The sequence below is a fragment of the Dipodomys ordii genome, unplaced genomic scaffold (genome assembly GCF_000151885.1).
Source record: "Dipodomys ordii isolate 6190 unplaced genomic scaffold, Dord_2.0 Scaffold27, whole genome shotgun sequence".
Classification (NCBI taxonomy): domain Eukaryota; kingdom Metazoa; phylum Chordata; class Mammalia; order Rodentia; family Heteromyidae; genus Dipodomys; species Dipodomys ordii.
The window spans coordinates 1,810,650-1,833,671 of NW_012267243.1; the positions used below are offsets into that span (position 1 = coordinate 1,810,650).

A 23,022-nucleotide genomic window follows, 5' to 3' on the forward strand; every position below is an offset into this window, starting at 1 on the left:
CTCATTACCCTATTCATGTAACTGTAACCCCTCTACAACATTCTTATAATAAATATATATAATAAAAAAGTTTGTGTGTTTCATACATGCAAATCTATTCTGTTAAACAACTTAATTTCAAAGTGAGAAATGAAAGCTTATTTGATCCTGATACTCCTAACTCAATTGTACAGTATATATTAATTAATTAGTACAAGGAACTTTGTCTATATATTGCATACATCTAATCCAAATGAGCAAAATAGAAGTAATGCTTATATTGTTTTAATTTTTCTATAAATTTTCAAGATAAATTAGAAATTTTCCATCACTAGGATTAAAAATTCCAAAGGAAAGATTATGGCTGACTCTTCACATCTGTACCTGTTATCTGTCAACATCTTAGCTATAGTAGAAAGAATAATCCAATATTTGGTTTTGAAATTAATTTATTAGCATTTAAACATAATAAAATGACTACTGGATATTATGTCTTTGTGTTTGACTTTGGCAACCTCTACATTTTTATTAGTGTATGTAAAGGGTTTGATTGTGGTATTTCTAATACATACACCTGATATACTTTTACAATATAAATTCACAGTTCTGTGAATTTGTCTTATCTCTTCTGTCTTTACCTCTTCTGTCTCGTGTCTTCCCATTCTTCTACTTCTTTTCTCAATTTTAATGAGCTACATTATGACATTTAATATGTGCATCAGTGTGCTCCACTCATCCCTATCTCTCATACTCACTCATTCCTCCTTCTGTCTCCCTTCCTAAAATGTTCCAACTTCTACACAATGTCCTCAACTTTTTTGAGTTCTACATTAACTTCCTGTGTATATTCTTCCAGCAATGCATAAGAAGCATTTATACCACTATCCTGTAAAAAATCAAGGCATATTTTTCTTTATTTCTTTTCTGAATCTTCAAGGTTTCATATCTAGAGTACCTACATACTACTCTACTGGGAAACTTACTGTACTTCCTTTCTCCAGCCCTGATGGATTGTGCCAGATTTCCTGTGCGGCTGCTGTGCTTTGCACAGTAGATCAAGAAAACCCAAGAGGTACTCCATTCATTGCAACTGAAGGGTAGATTGTATATCTAAGTACTATGATCTGTTATTCATTGTTTGCAACTGATGTTAAGGTTTCAGAGTAATGCACATGGCAGTATGAACAGACTTGCAAAGACTGCCAGGCTATTCTGCATAGCTTGCATGGCCCAGGATACCTAGAATGTCTCTACAAACCCACATAGTTGTTTCTTTCTTGAGATAAAGGAGATCAGAACACAGACATCTGTAGACATATCCCAGGCTGATGCCGCCATCTCCATGTTTGGAGGTGAGGAAACCTTGGTGAATCGTGCAATCAGAGTTAGCAGTAGCTTCTATTGCATTTGTCAATCAGAGTGCTTAAAATTAACTGGCTTCTACCTCAGTATCATTCACTTGTGGAGTAATATCAACTACTTGAAACTGGTCACTTTTTAAGGGCACAGTGTGGAACTGAAGAGACTCAACATGAATAGATAGAGTGAAAGTATTCTACATTTTGAAATTTGACTTTAGGACATTATAACCAATATCAAATCTTCTAATAGTTCAGAAGATTTATACAAGTAAGGTGCTCTGTACACAGAAGAATGGATTGACTTTAGCTATCTATTTTGAATTAGTCTCCCACTTCTGACTTCTTTTCTTTGGTTTATTGCCTGTTGTCAGTGCTTTTGATTTCTATGTCTTTTGTCTTGTATAAAAATTGATCTAATTTCAGATCAATGGTGTCCCATCGAAATGATGGGACAAAGGGGGAACCAATTCAACAATGATACTCACTAAACACTATGTTGGAAATGAGCTTTACTCCTTGGGGAGGAGGAGGGTGGGTGAAAATGAGGGAGGGGTAACTGTTCAAAAAGAAAAGAACTATGCTCATTACATTACTTATGTAATTGTAACCCTCTGTACAGCACCTTTACAATAAAATTTGGATTATATAAAAAAAGAAAAAGGGAAGGTCCCATCTGTAGTACTCTACCCTAACTGCTTCTGAGGAGGCTTCCAGCAAGTGCCACTGAACTGGGGATTTAGGTTTTATCCTAGGGAATTTTGGAAGACATTGAGATCTTATCACAATTGTTCCATGTTTTTTAACTGATATATAGTTGGTGGAGAACTGTAACAATGGAATATAGAGTGAGCCCTCTTGCTGCTTTCTAACTAATCTAAATAGCTTACTATAGAGGAGATAGCAAAACTGAAGCCACTTCTTGCTTATTTACTAAAGGGTATCAATATTTTGAATATAGAATAAATACACCAATAGGTATTTTTCCTTCTCACTCTTTTGGATCCCAGTGGGCCAATCAGGGTATACTCATGTTCGAGACTTCACTAAGCCTCCATTGAACTTGACTATAACCTACAGAGATGTTATCCAATGATGTATGGTTAGAAGACATTAAGGTTTTACATATAAGTAGATATGCTCTTGGAGAGATGATACAGATCCATCCTTAGAGTTCATGCATGCAAATCAATGTGACTATGTTCTGAAAGCATTAGTAAATCATTAGAACACAAATTAAGCATTATTTGAAAATTTGTAATCCAAGACTATTCAGGAGGCAAAAATCCCAACCAGAAAGATGGGTTCCACTTCATACATATACCATTATTTATGTAATATATTTAAACAGCTAGAATTTGCCTCAGATGTTAGTTACCTGAGTCAAATTCTCTATCCATTTTCTATGAAGTTAATCTCATTTCCAGAATTTATGACACTGTAACAATCTATTCAAATAGATAGTACCATGATTCTTACCTATTAGTTTTTATGACAAATGTTGTGCGCTCCACTAAATATATTGTAAGGAGATCATGGTTCAAAGCCTGCCTAGGCAAAATTAGCACAAATTATTACCTAAGAAACAAACCAAATTGGAGAAGCCTGGGGAATAGTTCTAATAGTTGCTTAGCAAGCACAAGGACTTGACTTAAATCCTAACAACCACAAAAGAGAAGAAAATGCTAGAAATACCATTATTTTATGTATAAATGTAAGTAGGAGGATTATACAATTTTAAAAATATATTCTGACAAGTGTTTCTAGTCTTTGCTAAGGCCTGGTTTGTTACTGATATGATGAGAGCCATACTGCTTCTGTGAGAACAAGATTAAATAATTTTTTGAGTATTGCCAATATAATGTCCATATCAAATCAGCTATACATTCATATAAGTGGGAGATATTAAATAAAATTTTAGTTACCTGATATCTAAAATTAAGCATTGTTTAAATTTTAAAGATTTTACTCAATTTTACATTTATCAAATTCCACAAATTATGCTTATGCAATGAAAATTTGATTTTTTCATACAATATGCATGAGAATTAAAGAATTAAAATAAGACAAGCATTAAGGTTACAGTAGCACCCCTAGTAGTATAGTCTTAGAATGTCATTACAATCTCAAGTCTGTATGAATTTCCTATCTAAAATTAAATAAAAAGTAATTATCCTATTATATGATGATTAGTTATGGCAGAATGTTGAAGTGGATATCAATGGCTTAAACTGAGTTTTGTCATAGATCATTGAATTCTAAACCAAGTATCTCAAAAATGTTTCCAGTCTAATTTCAGAGTCACAGGAACACATGATAAATTGTAATTTGATACAGATTGCACATGAATGAAATATATGACAATCCAGAAGATAAAATGAAAAGAAATATTCAATAATATATAAACATTTCACTAGTGTGTGATCACATCACTTAGTAAAAATGAATACAGGACACAAAAGAAGGAGATACTGTGTGCCACAGAGAATTGAGAATCCAAAATGCAGGCAATGAACATGTAATAAATATCATCAGCAGAATAGGAACTAGGAACTGTATTTCAAAAGTACTTACGATGCACAGAAACAGGAAAATCTACAATAGCTAATAGAAAACTGAAGACCAAAAGTGGTGTACTAGATAATAATTGTCTGTATATGAAATACTTCTCTTTTTAGAGGTGAAAGAAAGAGGGAGCAAATAATAATTTCCTGGACTCTCTGGCCACACATGCAATGGTAAGTGCTGAGATGTAAGACAATGCAAAGTCAGTTTTAATATTGCATTCTGTAAGCAACATGTTATGGTTAGCAACATAACAACCTTCTGAGGGCAACTTTAACCTCTGTGTTTCGCAGGCTGTAGATGATGGGGTTTAACATTGGAGTAATTACTCCATATAGCATGGAGATGAGTCTATCTCTGCCTAGGACATCTTGACTGGAAGAGCGGCGCATGTAGGTAAAGATGGCAGTGCCATAGAACAAACAGACGACAAGGAGATGGGAGGCACAGGTGGAGAAGGCTTTGCGCTTCCCTTCTGCTGACCGGATCTTCAGGATGGTGGAGATGATGTATATATAGGAGATCAAAGTTGTCAGGAAAGCACTGGTCCCAAAGATACCTCCTATCACTAAAGCAAGTATTTCTGCCATATAAGTAGATGAACAGGACAGAGCCACAATTTGTGGAATATCACAGTAGTACTGGTTAACTCGATTCGACTTGCAGAAAGACAGGCTGAAGGTGGATATTGTGTGGATGACAGAATTGAGAAATCCTGCTGCCCAGGTCCCGGATACCAGCTGTGCACAGCGAGTGTTTGTTATGATTACAGTGTAGCGAAGAGGGAAGCATATGGCCACATACCGGTCATAAGCCATGACAGCGAGAAGGAAGACTTCAGTCCCCATTAGTGCCACCAGGAAATACAATTGTAAAGCACACCCAATGAGTGAAATGCTGTGGTCTTCAGTCAAGAGAGTATCTAGCATCTTAGGAACAGTAGTTGATGAACAGAACATATCTAAGAGAGACAAGTTTGCTAAAAAGCAATACATGGGAGTGTGTAGTTTTTTCTCTAGGCCAATGGCCAGGAAAATGGCCCCATTACCCACCAAGGTGATCTGATAGATGATGGCAAAAGAGACAAAGAGAGAGTAGCGCACCTCAGGTAGGTCAGAGAGTCCTACAAGGATGAACTCTGTCACTGTGCTAAGATTGTAGGTGTCCATCTCTTCTCTCCAGAAGAGTCTTGCTAGGGGATAATAAATAAATAGAGATTAAGGTGATAAATCAAGGAGGCTAGTGCTGAGAAACTTCGAAAACTGCTGTCCTGTGGCTAGGGATCAACTGTGCTAGTCTTCTTGAAATTTCAGTTACTAGAACCACTGCTTAAAACATCTCCTGGACTCTTAATATTTCTTGACTTATTCACTTTTGATTTCTTATGCAAGCAGAAAAATTTTCAATTGCCAGAGGAATATTTAATATCTCCTTTTTAACTAAAACCTGCAGTGACCTTTTACATGTGTTCAGGATGAAACAATTCAGTAAATACTGATGGTGCATTTCTTACTTCTGCATTATTTGCCTGTTTTCTATTATTTTATTGCATTTAGTTTTGGAGACTTCTGGGAGAAAGAGACATGTATACAGATATAGATAGATATAAACTGTATCAAATATTACTAATTAAGGTACACATAACAAAAGTTAGTAGAAAGATAAGAGAAAGAATGCATGATGAGCAGGCTCATGACTGTAATCCTAGCGAATCCACAGCTGAGACCCATGCATTGTGATTCAAAGGCAGCCCAGGCAGAAAAGTCCGTGAGACTCTTATCTCCAATTAAACACAAGTGCACACACTCACTCATACACACACACACACACACAAATGGAAGTGGAGCTGTGGCTTTAGTGGTAGGGCTCTAGCCTTGAGCAAAAACACTCAGGGACATTGTCCAGGACCTGAGCTCAAGCCCAGGACTAGCACACACAAAACAAACCATATTCATGTAATTATATGAATCAACATGTAATTTCTACTGAATAAAATTTAATAAAATTAAATGAAATATGGAAATACAAGTGGAACTTCGGGACAGTGTCTGAATATCACCAATATAAAAAAGTTAATTTCTATCTATTCCATCCCTTTGCCCATAATTACACATTTGACTTGCATTTAATAAACTGAAGGAAATAAGAATATTCAAAATCAAATCTAATCAATATATCTTTTGTTTTTACTCATATTTAATTTTATCGTTCCAATTGCATTTCTGTGTATCTTAAAAACACATATAATCGCAATGCTTTAAGTTATTTACAAAAAGATATTCACTGATAGGTTACCTGGTATTACTTCTGTGGATTTTTTTCTGCCCTTCAAAAACTATCTTTAATATCAAGCATCTCATTAAAACCCCAAAAGGAAAAGATGACTCAGACATAAAATGCACTCAGAGCATACTACCATTCTTTCTTCATATGGCAGCCATAGGGAGAGACATATGAGGAACATCTCATCAAACCATGACATGAAAATTGTCATGAAAATTGTCATGAAAATTGTTTTTATAACTATTAACTGCTCAGATATCAATATTAACAATGAGAAAGGATTTTAATAAATGAATGAAAATGATTAAAATAGAAAACTCCTATTGCATGATTATTCAAATTTCCAAATGTTCAACTTTATAGAGCTGCTTTAGTTTTAGCTTGCCTATATTTTATACAGTAATACTTTGAAAATAAAATAGTAATGAAGAAATTAGATGCATTTCTTATAAGAAAAACTCGATACCTCCACAGTACATATATTCATACTGATTTATATTCACAGTTAATAGCTTGACTACTTTTTCAAAATAAGAATTATGGTTTTTTAAATTTTTATTTATTTTTATTGTGAAAATACTGTACAGAGGGGTTACAATTAGATGGGCAAGATAATGAGTACATTTCTTATCAAGCATTGTAGCCTCCTCCTTTGTTTCCCCTTCCCAGCCTCCCCCCCGTCCCCCCCACCCAATCTTCCCCCCACCACCAAAGTTGTAAAGTTCGTTTTCAACATGACAACTTGTACTTCTCATTGTTGTAACGGGTCCACCTGTATCCTCATTTAAACGACTTGTTTTTCCCCTTCCCTTCCACAATTGATACCGACATGAACCCCCAAGATAAGGACTAAAATGTTTTTTTTTCTTGCTATTATTTCTAACATATTTATAAGATGATTTCTTTGTTGCTTTGTATGTCCTTCCCCCACGGTATAACCTCTGTTTTCACTGTATTTGATGTTGGTATAATTTGGGGAGGGGAAGAAAAAATTGTTTAAATAGGGATACAGGTGGACTCATTGCAACAATTAGATGTACAAGACATTATATCCAAAAATGAACTTTACAACTTTGGCAGGGAAGGGGGTTGGAGAGGGGGAGATGGGAGGGCAAGGAGGGTAAGGGGAAACAAAGGAGGAGGCAACAATGCTTGATAAGAAATGTACTCATCACCCTGCTCATGTAATTGTAACCCCTCTGTACAGTATTTTCACAATTAAAAAAACTTATTAATAATAAAAAAGAAAAGAATTACAAGAAACGAGCCAGTAACATCGACTCATAGCCTGATTCTTCTCTAGCTATTTTATTCAACACATATTGTTTATAAATGTATAATTCATTTTCCTTAAATTTTGTTCTTGAAGGTTTCTTAAATCAAGTTCATGACTTTGAATGGAAGGGGTGACATGGATCAAGATGCATTGTACTCATAAACTGACTTACCGATTTAAATCCCCTTTGTATAATTACTTAAAGATTATTTAAAGATAAAAAAGATTATTATTTTGGCAAATAGAATCTAGTATTGGTTTATGTAGGGAGAAAATTTAAAGGAATCATTTCTTCTGACTAAACTAAATAATCCCATAAGAATTTTCTATTCATTTGGAAAAATAGTAATCATATTCTAAGGAAGATATATTGCTAAAAGGAGGTTCTACATGTTTCTTACTAGCAGTTCAATAGCTCACATTCTGGAGAATAGAAGCATCCTTATAGAGTTCAACTTCTTTGTCTTCTGTGATTACTTGACAAATATAAGCACATAAGGAAGAATGAATAGAAGATTAAGTAAAATGATTTTGTCATGGTTAGAAAATTCAAATATATAATGACAATCAGCACAAAGGATATGTGGCTAGGATTAGCCTTCTACTGGAATTACTCAGAATCAAACTTTCTTCATAGTTATGTGATTTATCCATATATATGAGATCAAAGCAAATGTACCATATAATAACCTTTTTTAGCAATTACTTGAATTTTCCAGTATACATAAAAATAAAAATAGATTACTAAGTAAAAATAGTCACTGTTAGATTCAGGTTCATTATGTATTTGTGATCACAATATCAAGAAACATTTAATTAAAGTGTTGTAGAGGTGTGTGTGTGTGTGTGTGTGTGTGTGTGTGTGTGTGTGTGTGTGTGCTGGTCCTGGAGCTTAAACTCTTGATTGATATCCCATAGATTTTTTTAAACTGAAGGCTAGTACACTACAACTTGAGCCACAGTTCCACTTCTAGCTCTTTTTTTGGTAGTTTATTGTAGGTAAGTGTCTGCCCAGGGTGGCTACAAACTGCAATCCTCAAATCTCAAATTTCTGAGTACCTAGGATTATAGGCATGCATCAGCATTGTGCAGCTAATTAAAGTTTTATTTCAAAACAGCGCACTTTTTTTCTTTTGGCCTGTCCTGGGTCTTGCATTCACACTATGAACATGTTTTACTCTGGCCTAGCCCTCTACCATTTGAGCCAGAGGTCCACTTCTGCTTATTCGTAGATAATTGGAGATAAGAGTTTCATGGACTTTTCTAACCATACTGGTTTCAAATCTGGATGCTCAAATCTCAGTTTCCTGAGTAGATAGAATTGCAGGCATGAAGCACTGGCACCCAACTAAAGAAACAGCACATTAAAAAAACATTTTGGATAAGGACAAATGGCTAAATGAATAAATTAATAGCAGATAAATTAGAATAATGATTAACCCCTCTGAACTTTAACCTGCATGGAGATATCTTGCTAGCTTTAAGGCCCATGGGCCCAGTTTTGTAAGAAAACATAATTCAGATTCATGGGCCAAAAACATTGGGTATAGCAACCCACAAACAGAAACTGGGAGTATACACTTGCGTGAGCATGTGTACATTATAGTAACATCGTTTCTGTGCATTTGTTCACACAATCTAAATAATCTATTTAGTTTTCCAATTAATATTCAATTTTAGTCACCTGATGAAATTGCAAATCTTCAAACGATATCAGCACCTTCATAAGAGTTCAATTATTTAAAATGTTTAAACTTAACACACAGTTATCCTGCCTTCTTGGTTCCAGAGGGCTTCATCTCCGAGGCCACATTGAACAGAAGAAAGCTGGACTCTCCAGACAACAGGAAGTGAATCAGTAAATCCAAATGAAGACTCCAACTATATATAGGTTCATGTTGAAATTCATTCTAAAGTTTACATTATTCCTACTCTCCCCTGTGAAAGAATGATGATAATAAGGACTCTGGGGAGAATATTCTTCCCTACAAATCTAAATTATTCCTCATTCCAAAATGGACATATACACATAATCAACTTAGTGTAAATTTAAAAGACATCTATATTATACAACTCTGATAGTCCAGTTACTATAATAGCCTAAGCAAAGAGAAAACAACTCACCCTCCAACCAGTGGTTGTATTTCTAGAACCAACTGTATTTTCAAAATATTTTGCTGTACTCAGAGTCATCTTTCCTTTAAAAAATTATTATATCATTAATTGATATAAATTCTCATTCTTCATGGTACACAAGTTGAATTCAATATAATTGTATGTTAATTATTTACTTAATTATTGCTAAGATTATTTAGCATAAATACAAAAACCCATGTTAAACACAAGGTGAGTGAAATTTCAAACTTAGTTAAGCCTATACTTGTGTAGAATATTTATAAGATCAAATGTAAAAAAATCATAGGGAAAAATCTTTCTCCCATTTCACCTATGTCTCCAAAACCTTTGTCAACCTGCCTACAAAGGTGAAAAGAGCAATATCTGTTTTCTTTTAGAAACACCCAAATTCTCATTTAAGCATAGCAATCTGACCATTTGGGCTTCATCCACTGTATTTGCTTATTTTGCTTTTTAATAAATTTTCTTTACTGATAATTTTGAAGATTTGTAGCTTCTCTTTACTTCACTTTTCAAAAAATTCCCTTTTAAAAAACAATTCTACAAAGGAATTGTTGTTTTAAAAAAAGCAGTTTATAAATACAATACATCTTGATCAATGTCACCCCTTTCAACATTTTCACCCATCCCACCTACCCTTTCCCCAACTCTTCTTAATTTTGTAGGATATGCATTTATATACATATATATATATATTTTTTTTTGCTGGTCATGGGGCCTGAACTCTGGGCCTGGGTGCTGTCCCTCAGTTTTCAGCTCAAGGCTAGTGCTCTACCACTTGAGCCACAGTACCACTTCCAGCTTTTTTTGCTTATGTGATGCTGAGGAATTGAACCCAGGGCCTCATGCATGCAAGGCAAGCACTCTATCACTGAGCCACCTTCCCAATTTTTTGACTGCATTCTATCCCTCTTCCACTCTTTTCCCCTTAACTCCTTTCAAGTACTTACTCACTTCGTGGTGTTTTATTTTGCTGAACTTTGACTTTACCTTTTTAAAGAATTACACAATTTGAGCTCTCCATTGAATCTAACATATTTCAGTTAATACATTTGTATGCACTTTCATGTACTCAACATATTACTTATAAGCTTTTGAGATAAATTTAGCTTCCATATATAAGGGAATATAGGCATCCTCTGACTTTCTTGTCCTGACTTACTTCACTTAGCATATGTTTTCCAAATTTTTCATTTTTTTACACATAGTCCAATATCATTCCTTCTTGAGTTACTTGGGTTACTTGAGCTGATCCAAACTTTGGCAAAGTAGCAGGGTATAAAATTAACCCACAAAAATCAATAGCTTTCATGTTTGCCAACAAAGTGTAAGATCTGGGCTGATATCAAGAAACAACTCCTTTTGTAATAGCCTCAAAAAATACCTAAGAATTAACATAGCAAAACATGTGAAGGACATCTATAATTAAAACTTAAAAAACCTGAGAAAGGAAATTAAAGCAGACATAAGGAAATGTAAAAACCTTCAATACTCCTCTATTAGATGGATTAACATCATGAAAATGGCAGTACTACCCCAAGGCTATCTACAAATTCAATGCAATATCCATCAAACTCCCAAAAAAATTCCTTATTGAAATAAATGAAGCAATCTAAAAATTCATATGGAACAATAGAAGACCCAGAATAGCAAAAACAGTCCTTAACAGAAAGAACAGTGCTGGAGGAATATCAATACTAAACATCAAACCCTATTATAAAGCCATAGTTATAAAAACAGCTTGGTACTGGCACGTGAACAGAACTGAAGAACCATGGAATAAAATTGAAGATCCAGACATGATCCCACAGACTTATGGTCATCTAATTTTAGATAAGGGCACAAAAATCATCCAGTGGAAGAAAGATAGCCTCGTCAACCAATAATACTGACAGAATTGGCTATACATATGTAGAAAAATGAAGTTAGATTGTTATATATCATCCTGCACCAGAATCAATTCCAAACGGATCAAAGATACCCTTAAAATATTACAAGAAGTGATAGGGGAAACACTAGGGTTCCTTGGGCACAGGTTGAAACTTTCTTAATAAAGACCCAGAAACACAATAAATCAAAGAAAGACTGGGTAAGTTGGATTGCATAAAGCTGCAAAATTTCTGCACAGCGAAGTACATAGCTAGTACATACAGAGAAAGCCCATAGCCTGGGAGAAGATCTTCACTGGCTATACAACAGACAAGAGCCTCATATCTAAAAAATACTTACAGCTCCAAAAATTACCTTCCCCATCAATCACAAATCCTCAACAAAACAACCACCCCATAACACATGGGCTAAAGAATTAAAAAGAGACTTCTCTAGAAAGGAATTAAGAATAGCAATATATATATATATATATATATATATATATATATATATATGAATAAATGTTCAACATCTCTGGCCATAAAAGAAATGCAAATCACAAGGTACATTGAGATTCCACCTCACCTCAATTAGAATGATCAGTATCAAGAAAACAAATAATAACAGATGGTAGTGGTGATTTGGCCATATGAAAACACTATTACACTGTTGGTGGGAATGTAAACTAGTTCAACCACTGTGGAAAGCAGTATAGAGGTTCCTTAAAAGATTTAACATAGAGCTCCCCTATAACCCAACAATCCCATTCCTGGGCATTTTCCCAAGTGAGTACAAACAAGGTTTATTGCAGCATTATTTACTCTAGCTAAGATAAGGAATCAACCCAGATGTCCCTAAGTAGATGAATGGATCAAAAAATGGTGGTGTATATAAAATGGAATTCTATGTTTCCATCAAAAAGAATGTCATCACCCCATTCATAAAGAAATGGAAAGCCTTGGGGAAAAAAACTTATTAAATGAAGTAAGCCACACCCAAACAACATAAGCTCCATGGTTTCTGTCATTTGTAATAATCAATATATATCTAGGATGACCTAGCAGAGGATCACTATAGCTCAATAGCTATGTACATATAACCTTATAAATGATCTAATTGAAATTAACTCTAAGATATGGAAACAAGAGAGTTTTTGGTTTTTATATTTTTATAAAGTACTATGTGAAGCTATTACTTTTCTTCCTTTTGTTTGTCCCCTGTTGTCACTGTTTTTTATTTTAGTACTACAGGTCTACTATATACAATTATCTGATTTGGGAATGGGAAGGGGAATCACAAAATGGTGAGAAAAGAACAAAGAGTGAACCAATGCAACAGCAATATTCACAAGACTTTGCATTGGAAATAAACTTTACAATTTGGGTGGAAGGGAGTCAAGAGGAGGGAAAATGGGAGAAAATGAGGGAGGGGGGTAACACTGTTTGACAAGAAATATGCTCATTGCCTTACTTAGGTAACTATAACCCTTCTGTCAACACCTTCACAATAAAACAAAATTAAATTAAAAAAAATGAAACCCCAAGAGATTCCAAGTTGCTGAATACATGCAGTGGTTGGAGAATAAAAGTCCCCCAAAGACCATGGTAATGCCATAACCCGACCTTCCCCTATGCATTTCTTCCATTTGGTAGTTCATTTGTATTTATTTTGTGAAATATTTTACCAGAAGTAAATGAACAAATAGATCTTGTGAATTTTTAGCCCATTTAGTAAGTTAATTAAACATTAAAAGGGAATATTGGGTACCATCAATATGTGGTCAAGTGAAATGAAAATTGTGAATAATCAAACTTTTAATTAGTTTCTGAAATTTGTTTAGTGGTTGGTCTTTGAGGATTGAGCCCTTACCTGTTGAACCAGCAATAACACCAAGGAGCCATTGCTGAATCTAAATTGAATTTATGAGAGCTAATGTATATCTGCTAGGGATTGCTGTGTGAAAGAACTCCACATACTTAGGTTCAGAGTTAGAATGTTCTGTGCAGTGTAGGGGATGCAAGTGAGAGAAGGAAAAGTCTATCAGTAATTCTTTAATTTGATGCACATGGTAGCTATTTTTCATATTTTGAAGGATCTCAATATTGTTATGCAATTATTAATTTTGAAGAAGTCCAGATTTTTGCTGTTGGTTACCATATTGGTGTCTGATCTAAAAATTTCTTGTAACATCCAACATCCTAAATAATTTAATTGTTTTTTTCTAAAATTATTATAGTGCTAGCTTTTATGTTTACATCTTTGATCCATTTTGCTTAAATTCTATATGACTTAACACAAGGACACAATTTCATTTGTATGCATGAAATTTTGAAATGACTATTATTGTTTCCTTTTTACATTGTTTAAAAACTTCAGTTGATAATGGCTTCTTTTCTGAAATTTTAATTCACTTCATTGATCTGTATCTTATGTTTTCAAATTTACCATATTGTCTTGACTATTTTCATGTTACTCTAAGGACTTACATTTCCTACAAGCTTAAAATGTTGAAACCTTAAGCTGGCCACCAGTAATACATGCCTTTAAACTTAGCTACAGAGGAAGATAAGATCAGAGGATCAAGTTGCCAAACCAGCCTATGCATAAAAGACCTTTACATTCTTATTTCCAATTAACAACAAAAACAAAACCATAACAAACAAAGAGGCCAAAGTACAGCTATGGATCAAGTGGAAGGGTTTTAGTCTTGAGCAAAAAAAGTTAAGGGATAGCACCCAGCCAAGAGTTCAAAACCCAGTACATGTGCGTGCGCGCGCACACACACACACACACACACACACACACACACAGATATTAAAACAGTAATATTCAATGAGATACTATGGTGAGTTGATAGAAAAGCTACAAAAAATTAGCAAAGATACGAGTTTCAAAACTGAGTTTGGAATATTTGTATGACTTCATAAATGGAAGAAAATATTAGAGTCTGACAAATGAACACAAAGTCAAATTGAAATATCCCTCATTAGTACTCAAAAGGATCAGGGAGGGCTCAAGGGGAAAGGGGTGGACAAATGAAGAGGAGAAACTGGGGGAGAATGGAGTCAAGGATCCAACATATATCTTACAAGATTAAGAATAGTAGTGTGGAGGTTCCTCAAAAGATTCCACATAGAGCTCTCCTATGACCCAGCAATCCCACTTTTGGGCATTTACCCAAATGATCACAAACTAAAGCTACCAGCACAACTATGTTTATTGCAGCATTATTTACCATAGCTAAGATATGGAACCAACCCAGATGTCCCTCAGTAGATGAATGGATCAAGAAAATGTGGTATATATACTCAATGGAATTCTATGCCTCCATCAGAAAGAATGACATTGCCCCATTTGTTAGGAAATGGAAAGACTTGGAAAAAATTATATTAAGTGAAGAAAGCCAGGCCCAAAGAAACATAGGTCCCATGGTTTCCCTTATTTGCAATTACTAGTCTATGTCTGAGTCAAGCAGAAAAGGTCAGATAAATTGATGTTAGGGAAATGAACCCTAAGATATGTATTCAAATGTTTTTTTTCCTTTCATGCGATTGTTTCTAACACATTTATAAGATTATTTCTTTGTTGCTTTGTATGTCCCTCCCCCATGGTATAACTCCTGCTTTCACTGTATTTGATGTCGGTATAATTTGTGGAGGGGAGAGAAAAAACAAGTCATTTAAATAGGGATACAGGTGGACCCATTGCAACAATGAGATGTACAAGTCGATATGTCGAAAATGAAGTTTACAACTTTGGTGGGGAGGGAAAGGAGAGGAGGATTTAATGGGGGGGGAGGATGGGAGGGGGAAACAAAGGAGGAGGCTACAATGCTCGATAAGAAATGTACTCATTATCTTGCCCATGTTATTGTAACCCCTCTGTACAGTATTTTCACAATAAAAAAAAGAATAGTAATGGAAGAGTGGGGAGGGATGGGTGAGAATGTTGAAAGGGATGACACTGATCAAGATATATTTCATTCATAAACTGCATTGTTAAATGACAAGTCCTCTGTAGAACTACTTAACATAGTAGCAAAAAGGGAAAAGAGAAATATCCTCATAAGACAAAGCTAGACCAACTTCAGTAACAAAATACCTCATGCATCCATAAAAATATGCAAGTGATCGAAAAGTACTTAGGGAAGAAACTAATTTTCTTTTTAGAAAAATTCCAATTAATGTGAAATGAGTTAGTAGATAATTATCAATAAAACATTAGTAATTTGTCCTAGGTATAATTATTAAAAGTGAAAAAGTTATTAGTAAACTTTAATAAACTGATATTTAATTAATTATTATAAAGCAGAGATTTTCACACATCTAAAATTTTCCTTGAGGAAGTAGAACCTAAATTCTCTCCCTGCACATTGGTTGACTGTAATTGTAAACTTCTAATGGAAAAGATTACAGATATGCATAAAACAATATGAAATAAAATGTACTTGGCAGTAGTAACTCCCTTAACCAAACTATCATTGTTAATTTAACCACTATTATAACGTATAGGTGAATACTGTAGAGTTATATGAAGTGACTTTATTTACATGGGTTTGTCTTCCAAATCCACATACACATTCTAATCAATAGAAAGCATTAGAAAACCCAAATTGGGAGAATAATTCTGCAAATTAGCTGACCCATATACTTCACAAAAGTATCAAGGTTATGGAAAACAAGAAAGGTTAAAATCTGTCACAGATATATGTAAATAAACACAATAACAAAATGCAATGTAGTATTTTATATGATATAGAACACTGGATCCAGTGACTGAATTCTATTGAAACAAGAACAATGAAGGAAGAAGGCTGTAGGCTTGGCTTATGAGTAGAGTACTACAAAGCAAGCTGAACAAGATTCCTGAGTTCAAACTCCAGTATGGCCAAACATAACTAACTTACCAACACAAAATTAAAAAATAAAAGTAGAAAAATCACCTAGGAAAATAATGTTATAGAATATAGTTTCAATGCAATTTTAAAAGATGTAAATTTAACTTATGTATGTGAAAACTATCATAACCTACTTGAAAGATCTCCACTGAATGCATGATTGTATAGGAGACATTGCAGATGAGAAGAGCGAGTCTGAAATCAGAAAAACAACTCCTTTTGGAAGAACCTCAAAAAATACCTAGGAATTAACTTAATCTCTGGGGGTTTTATTGACACTCCACAGTGTGAATTTTTTTAATACATTACTGGGCAACTCAGCTTTCAAATTCTTTACATTGTCAAGACATAGCAGTAAGGAGTAAGATTTTGCCTCTTTCCCCCAAGGAAGCTAGCTGGAAGTCAGTCCCTAAGTACTTCTTATCTCATTCTTCTGTACAAAAATCTTTATCACTCCTAAATTTTCATAACATTTAGGAACTGTGTACCAACAAAGAGAATAAAGACCATTTATGAATATAAACTGATTTTCAACAGCATACCATATAATTCAGCAATCCCATTTCCTGGCAAATATACCCATAGAACTAAAAACAGAGAAATTAAGATACATTTGTACATTTATTAATTGAAGCATTGTATCCAGTACACAAAAAGTGTAAACCAGGCACCAGTAGCTCAACTTACATAAATTAGGTATAAGAACAAAATTTGTATCAGAAGCACCTGGGAGTGGGGGAGGGTGGAAGAGGTAGATGGGAGGGCAGGGATGGGAAGGAGAAACAAAGGAGGAAGCAACAATGCTTGATAAGAAATGAACTCATTACCTTGCTCATGTAATTGCAACCCCTCTGTATGGTATTTTCACAATTAAAACCAACTTATTAATAATAAAAAAGATTTTAAAAAGAAAGAGGAATAGAAAGTTGTTTAATGAGTTTAGATTTTTTTCAAGGTTCATAAACTAGTTCTAGAGATCAGTTTTCCAATGCAAATATACATTAACCTAGTGAATTTTAGATTTGAATCTGGTGAACATGTAGATTTTATGTCAGATGCACTTTTTCGTCTTAAAATTTTATTGTAAAGGTGATCTACAGAGGGGTTACAGTTACATGAGTCACGTAACGAGTACATTTCTTTTTGAATAATGTCACCCCCCTCCCTCATGCTCTCCCAATTTTTCCCCTCCAGACTTCCCCTCCCCCATCCCAAGTTGTATAGTTCATGTCCAACATCGTGTCTAGAGGGTTTCACTGCTAAATTGGTTCAGCCTTTGTCTTACCATTTCTGTCCTACTTCCCCTCCCCAAATTTGGTAAACTTACAAGACAAATAAAAAATAAAAAAGAGCTACAGAAGGGAATGAACCAAAGAAAAAAGAAAAGAACCACCAACAGTACAAATAAAACCTCTTGCTTTCATTTCTTGGAGCTCATTTCAATAAACATTATTTTATATGATCATGTGCACATAGCTATTGAGCCTTTGTGATCTTCTCCCAAGAACATCCTTCTTTGTTCTCACTGTGTGAACATTTAGAGTTCTGTTTAATTAATCATGTCCAAGTGTAATTATTTGACTTTTACTATCTGTTGTGTTTACTTTTAAATTTGTAGGCACCTTCCAATTGTTAAAAATTGTTACAAATGAAGGAAAGCATGGAGCATGATTCTGATTTACTTCACTTAGTATGATTTTTCCAAGTCTTTCTTTCTGTACAAAAGGGGCAATGTCCTTTCTCCTGATGGAAGCATTTGACTGTGTGTGTGTGAGTGTGTGTGTGTGTTTGTGTGTGTGTGTGTGTGTGTGTGTATCTCACATTTTCTTGATCCATTCATCCATTGAGGGGCATCTGGGTTTGATTCCATATCTTGGCTATTGTAAACAATGCTGTAATTAATGAATGGGTGTGCTGGTAGCTTTAATGTAGTCTGGTTTGTGGTCAACTGGATAGATGTTTAGGAGTAGAATTGCTACATCATAGGGAAACTCTATGTTTAGCCTTTTGAGGACCTTTCCAGAATGGTTAAACAAAGGTGAATTTAATTATAAAGATACTTTAAGTGACTAAAAATACAATCCATATAATGAAAAGAAATAGTTACAAATTAGATATCTCATTAGGGACTGGCAATTAAAAATTCCCTCTTAAAATTGAGCAGAGATTTGAGTAGAGATTTTTGTAATGTCTATTACAAGAATAGTTTAAAGATTATTAGAATCTCCTGGAAACACGCTCTACATAACTTTCCAACAAATAAATATATAATGACCATATCGAGCTTGGTGCTGGTGTTTCACAACTTGTAATCCTAGCTGCTTAAGAGGCTGAGATTCAGAGAATCAAAGCCAACCTGGGCGAAAAGTCTAAGAGATTCCATCCCCAATTAACCAGTAAAAAGTGATGCTGAAAGATAATCAGACAAGCAAGCAAGCTGACCAAGTGTAAAGGCCTAGTTCAAACCCTGAACCCAACAAATAACAACAGAGTTAAAGAAGAACTAAGAGAGGAAATCTAAAAGTTCCTACACCAGATAAATAAAAACACAACCTTCCAGAATCTCTGGAATACAGCAGAAAGTTCATAGTTATGAGCATACACATTATTGAAACAAAATTATCCAATTTATACCCTAGTGATACACCTCAAACTCTCAAAAGTAAGAACAAGGTTAACCAAAAACTGGCAGAAGGAATAAAATAATAAAGATTAAGATGAAAATTAATGAAGTTTAAAACTAAAAAGTATATGAAAAATCAATAAAAGATAGTTTCTTTGAAAAAAATTAATAAAACTGGTAACCCCTTATGTCTAACAACCTGATTAAAAGGAGAAATGATTCAAATAATATCAAAGGAGTAAAATCCAAAAGAATTTGAGGAAATATTTGAAATTACTCAAATAGACAATTAGTGAATTCCTAGATAACCTTCCAAAATAAGGCCATTGAAAGATAAATCACCCAAATAGGTCTAATAACAAGCAGTGAGCTTGAAATTAACAAAAGAACTTCCCAATGAAGAATGGCCAAGGAGTCAAAAGATTTACCACTGAATTCTCTAAGACCTTTAAAGCAGAGCTATCACCAATTCTCCTCAAACTTCCATAAAATAGAAAGGAAGGAACATTACTGAATATATCCTAAGCTCGCATTTCATTCATTCCAGAACTGGACAGAAACAGCACAAAAAGGGAACTATAGATGAATCTCTTTTAAATCTTTACCAAATACTTGCAAAAATAACAACTAATTAAAAAAACATACACCATGATAAAGTGAATTTTATTCCAAGTGTGCAAATCTAGTACACCTTCTATAAATTCATAAATGTAATATACCACATAAATAGAATCAAGAAAAAGAATCATATGATCATCTCAATACAAAAAAGCCATCAAAATCTTTCTACACTAAAAGCTCTGAAGAAATGAGGAATATAAGAAATGTACCTTAAGATAGGAAGAGCAACATCAGACTATCTATAGTCAATATTATATACTATATATTTATATGCAATCTACAATCAATATTTTATTAAATGAAGAAAAACTGAAACCATTCCCCCTAAAAATAAGAACAAAACAAAGGTAAAAAGATAGATTACACATGGGAGATCATTGCTAGTGATCATCTGATAAGAGTTTATTAACCAGAATATACAAGAAAAAGTTCAGATTGTCAAAATATCCGTGACATTCAAAACATCTACCAGTTCAATGTAATTCTATCAAAATCACAGTGTTCCATACATGACAATTTTGTAAAATGTGTTTTAGGATTAGGCTACAAGACTTGAGATATTCAAAGTATTCTTTAGGGAAAAGAACAAAGATTGATACATGACAGTACCTGACTTCAAACATTTTACAAATTTTATAATTTTATCAAAAAGAGTGTGCTTTCCCTTATTTGCAATAACTAGTATATGTCTGAGACAAGGAGAAATGGTCAGACAAGTTGATGTTAGGCAAAATGAACCCAAAGAGGGCTGGGAAGGTGGCTCAGTGGTAGAGCACTTGCCTTGCTCTCATGAGGCCCTGGGCTCAATTCCTCAGCACCACATAAGCAAAAAGAAAAAAGCCGGAAGTGGCGCTGTGGCTCAAGTGGTAGAGCGCTAGCCTTGAGCTGAGAAGCTGAGGGACAGCGCCCAGGCCCAGAGTTCAGGCCCCACTACTGGACCGCCAAAAAAATGAACCCCAAGGTAAGAACTCAAATTGTTTTTCTTTCTTGCTATTGTTTCTAACATATTTATAAGATGATTCCTTTGTTGCTTTGTATGTCCCTCCACGACGGTATAACCCCTTTTTCACTGCATTTGATGTTGGTATAATTTGTGGAGGGGAAGAAAAACAAATCGTTTAAATAGGGATACAGGTGGACCCATTGCAACAATGAGATGTACAAGTCGTTATGTCGAAAAAAGAACTTTATAACTAGGGGGAGAGATTGGGTGGGGAGCGAGAAGGGCAGGGATGGGAAGGGGAAACAAAGGAGGAGGCAACAATGCTTGATAAGAAATGTACTCATTATCTTGCTCATGTAATTGTAACTCCTCTGTATGGAATTTTCACAATAAAAATTATTAATAAAAAATCAGCATGGAAATGGTATAAAAGATGAGCACTATTCAACAAAATCATATAGAACACCCAGACATAAATTCACTCACAGGAACTCAACTGATTTTTGACAATGTTCCAAGAATGCAAATTGGGAGAATGACCTTGGGAAAAATCTCTATTCACAAGCAGAACATACATGCATACATTAGCTCAAAATTATTAAAGATTTAAAAGTAGTATAGTCATGAAATGTATGCATATCCTACAAAATTTAAAATGTTGAGGGATGGGATGGTGTTGGAAGAAACAGAGGAGAATGATGAAAGGGACGGCATTGATAAAGATTCATTGTATCTGGGCACCCATGACTCATGCCTATAATCTTAGCTACTTGGGAATCTGAGATCTGAGAATTTGGGTTGGAAGGCAGCTCTGGCAGGCAAGCCCAAATCTCCAATTAACCAGCAGAAAAGCTGTGACTAGTGTCAGTGCAGTGTTAGAACACTAGCTTGAGGCAACTTAAGCTTATAGACACACTGACGCACTTAGAATTGTGCAAGTAACACATATTTTTGATGCAAGTTTGCTTCACTGCGGACTATTAATAGTAGATCTCCTAAAACACCAATAGAGTAAAGGAATCTCGATAAAACCCAATTTGTTATAAGAGAAGAGAACTGGTTGAATTATAGGTAATGAACATGTAACTTTGCTTAAAAAAGGTTAGAGAGTATGTTCAGAAAGACAGAAGATTCTAATATGCACAATGCCTAGACCTAGGTAGACAATATACAGTGGATGCACAATCCTATGACCCAATTCTTAAATGAGAAGTTATGAAAAATTCATTATATCCCAAATCAAAACCAAATTAGTTAAAAGATATGAACTGTTGTTTTTCCTTTTGAAAATATTCTTAATTTCAGGTTTACTAGAATACAATTGGTTTCATACATCTTGTCCTTTGTAAATTATATTGAATTATATTGGATTAGTTTAATAAGAAAATAATTACCTTTCATAGATATATGACTAGAGAAGGAAAATTAGTTTACTAGGGATTACATGTCTTCTTTAATTCTGTAACAGCACTTGACAATTTCTGATGTCTTAAAAATAGAATTTATACGTCGTAAGTCCTTTAATGATTTTTCATATTATGATAAACATATTTAGCATTTTATTTGGATAATGCACCAATTTTTTAACATTGTGTACATTTATCTAGAGAAAACTAGCCTACAGTGTGATATAGCTGTTTAAAAAGACAGAATATCTGACTGAACAATGATGAAATGGACTTGCTCTGAAGTTAATTAATTTCAAAATGAGGCAAGAATGGGAAAATTTATTGACTGATGATGTTAAAAATGTATACATATTTCCATACTATGAAGTCTTACATACATATATTATTGCTAATAGAAAGCTCCAATAGATATTTAATTGATCTCAGTGGGATAGCCAATCTTCAGTTCCAATTAGAAGTTAAAGGAGGTCAGGTCAGCCTCCAGGAACAATGAATTTTCTAGGTCTCCAGAGGACATCAAAAGTGTGACCCACACATGTTCTTATTAACAATGAACTTCCCTGCCTATAAATAATTCAAAAGAAAAGCTGTTTATGTTCAAAATATAAGAAGTAGCTTTGATATTCTTTCACCAAAGTAAAGAAAAAGAAGCAAGAAGCAATCTGTCTTTAAATTCTTCAAAAGCAAAGCAAAGGCAAAGGTAGACAAGTTTTTCATCTCTTTTCATGTGATTTTTATATTTATATTTTTCTTAATACTAATAAAATACTAATACCATTTTTATTAATATTAATATGATATGTGTTGAAATGTTAAACATGCTTAAGAATTTCAGCTCGAAACAATTTATGCATATTAATAAGATACATGGATTTTCTCAGATTTTATTCTATTTTTAGATTTTTTGTTATTTTCAGTATTTTTTAATGACATTAGAAGATCTGAACCAGGTCAAAAAGTAAAACTATCAAGATTGAATTTTTTCCTTGGAATTAATCAACAAAATCCAATGAATTAAATATTTCTTGACCTGAATCTGAAATGATAACTAAGAAATTTACAA

General features: G+C 34.1%; 1 protein-coding gene across 1 annotated transcript; it reads right to left on the reverse strand.

Annotated features, from left to right (window-relative positions):
- Positions 1–4,144: 4,144 nt before the first annotated feature.
- On the reverse strand, positions 4,145–5,071 carry LOC105985077 (olfactory receptor 5V1-like). The gene has a single exon (XM_013015487.1). It carries the CDS (start codon positions 5,069–5,071, stop codon positions 4,145–4,147), a length of 927 nt encoding a protein of 308 aa, XP_012870941.1.
- Between the last annotated feature and the right edge of the window lie 17,951 nt (positions 5,072–23,022).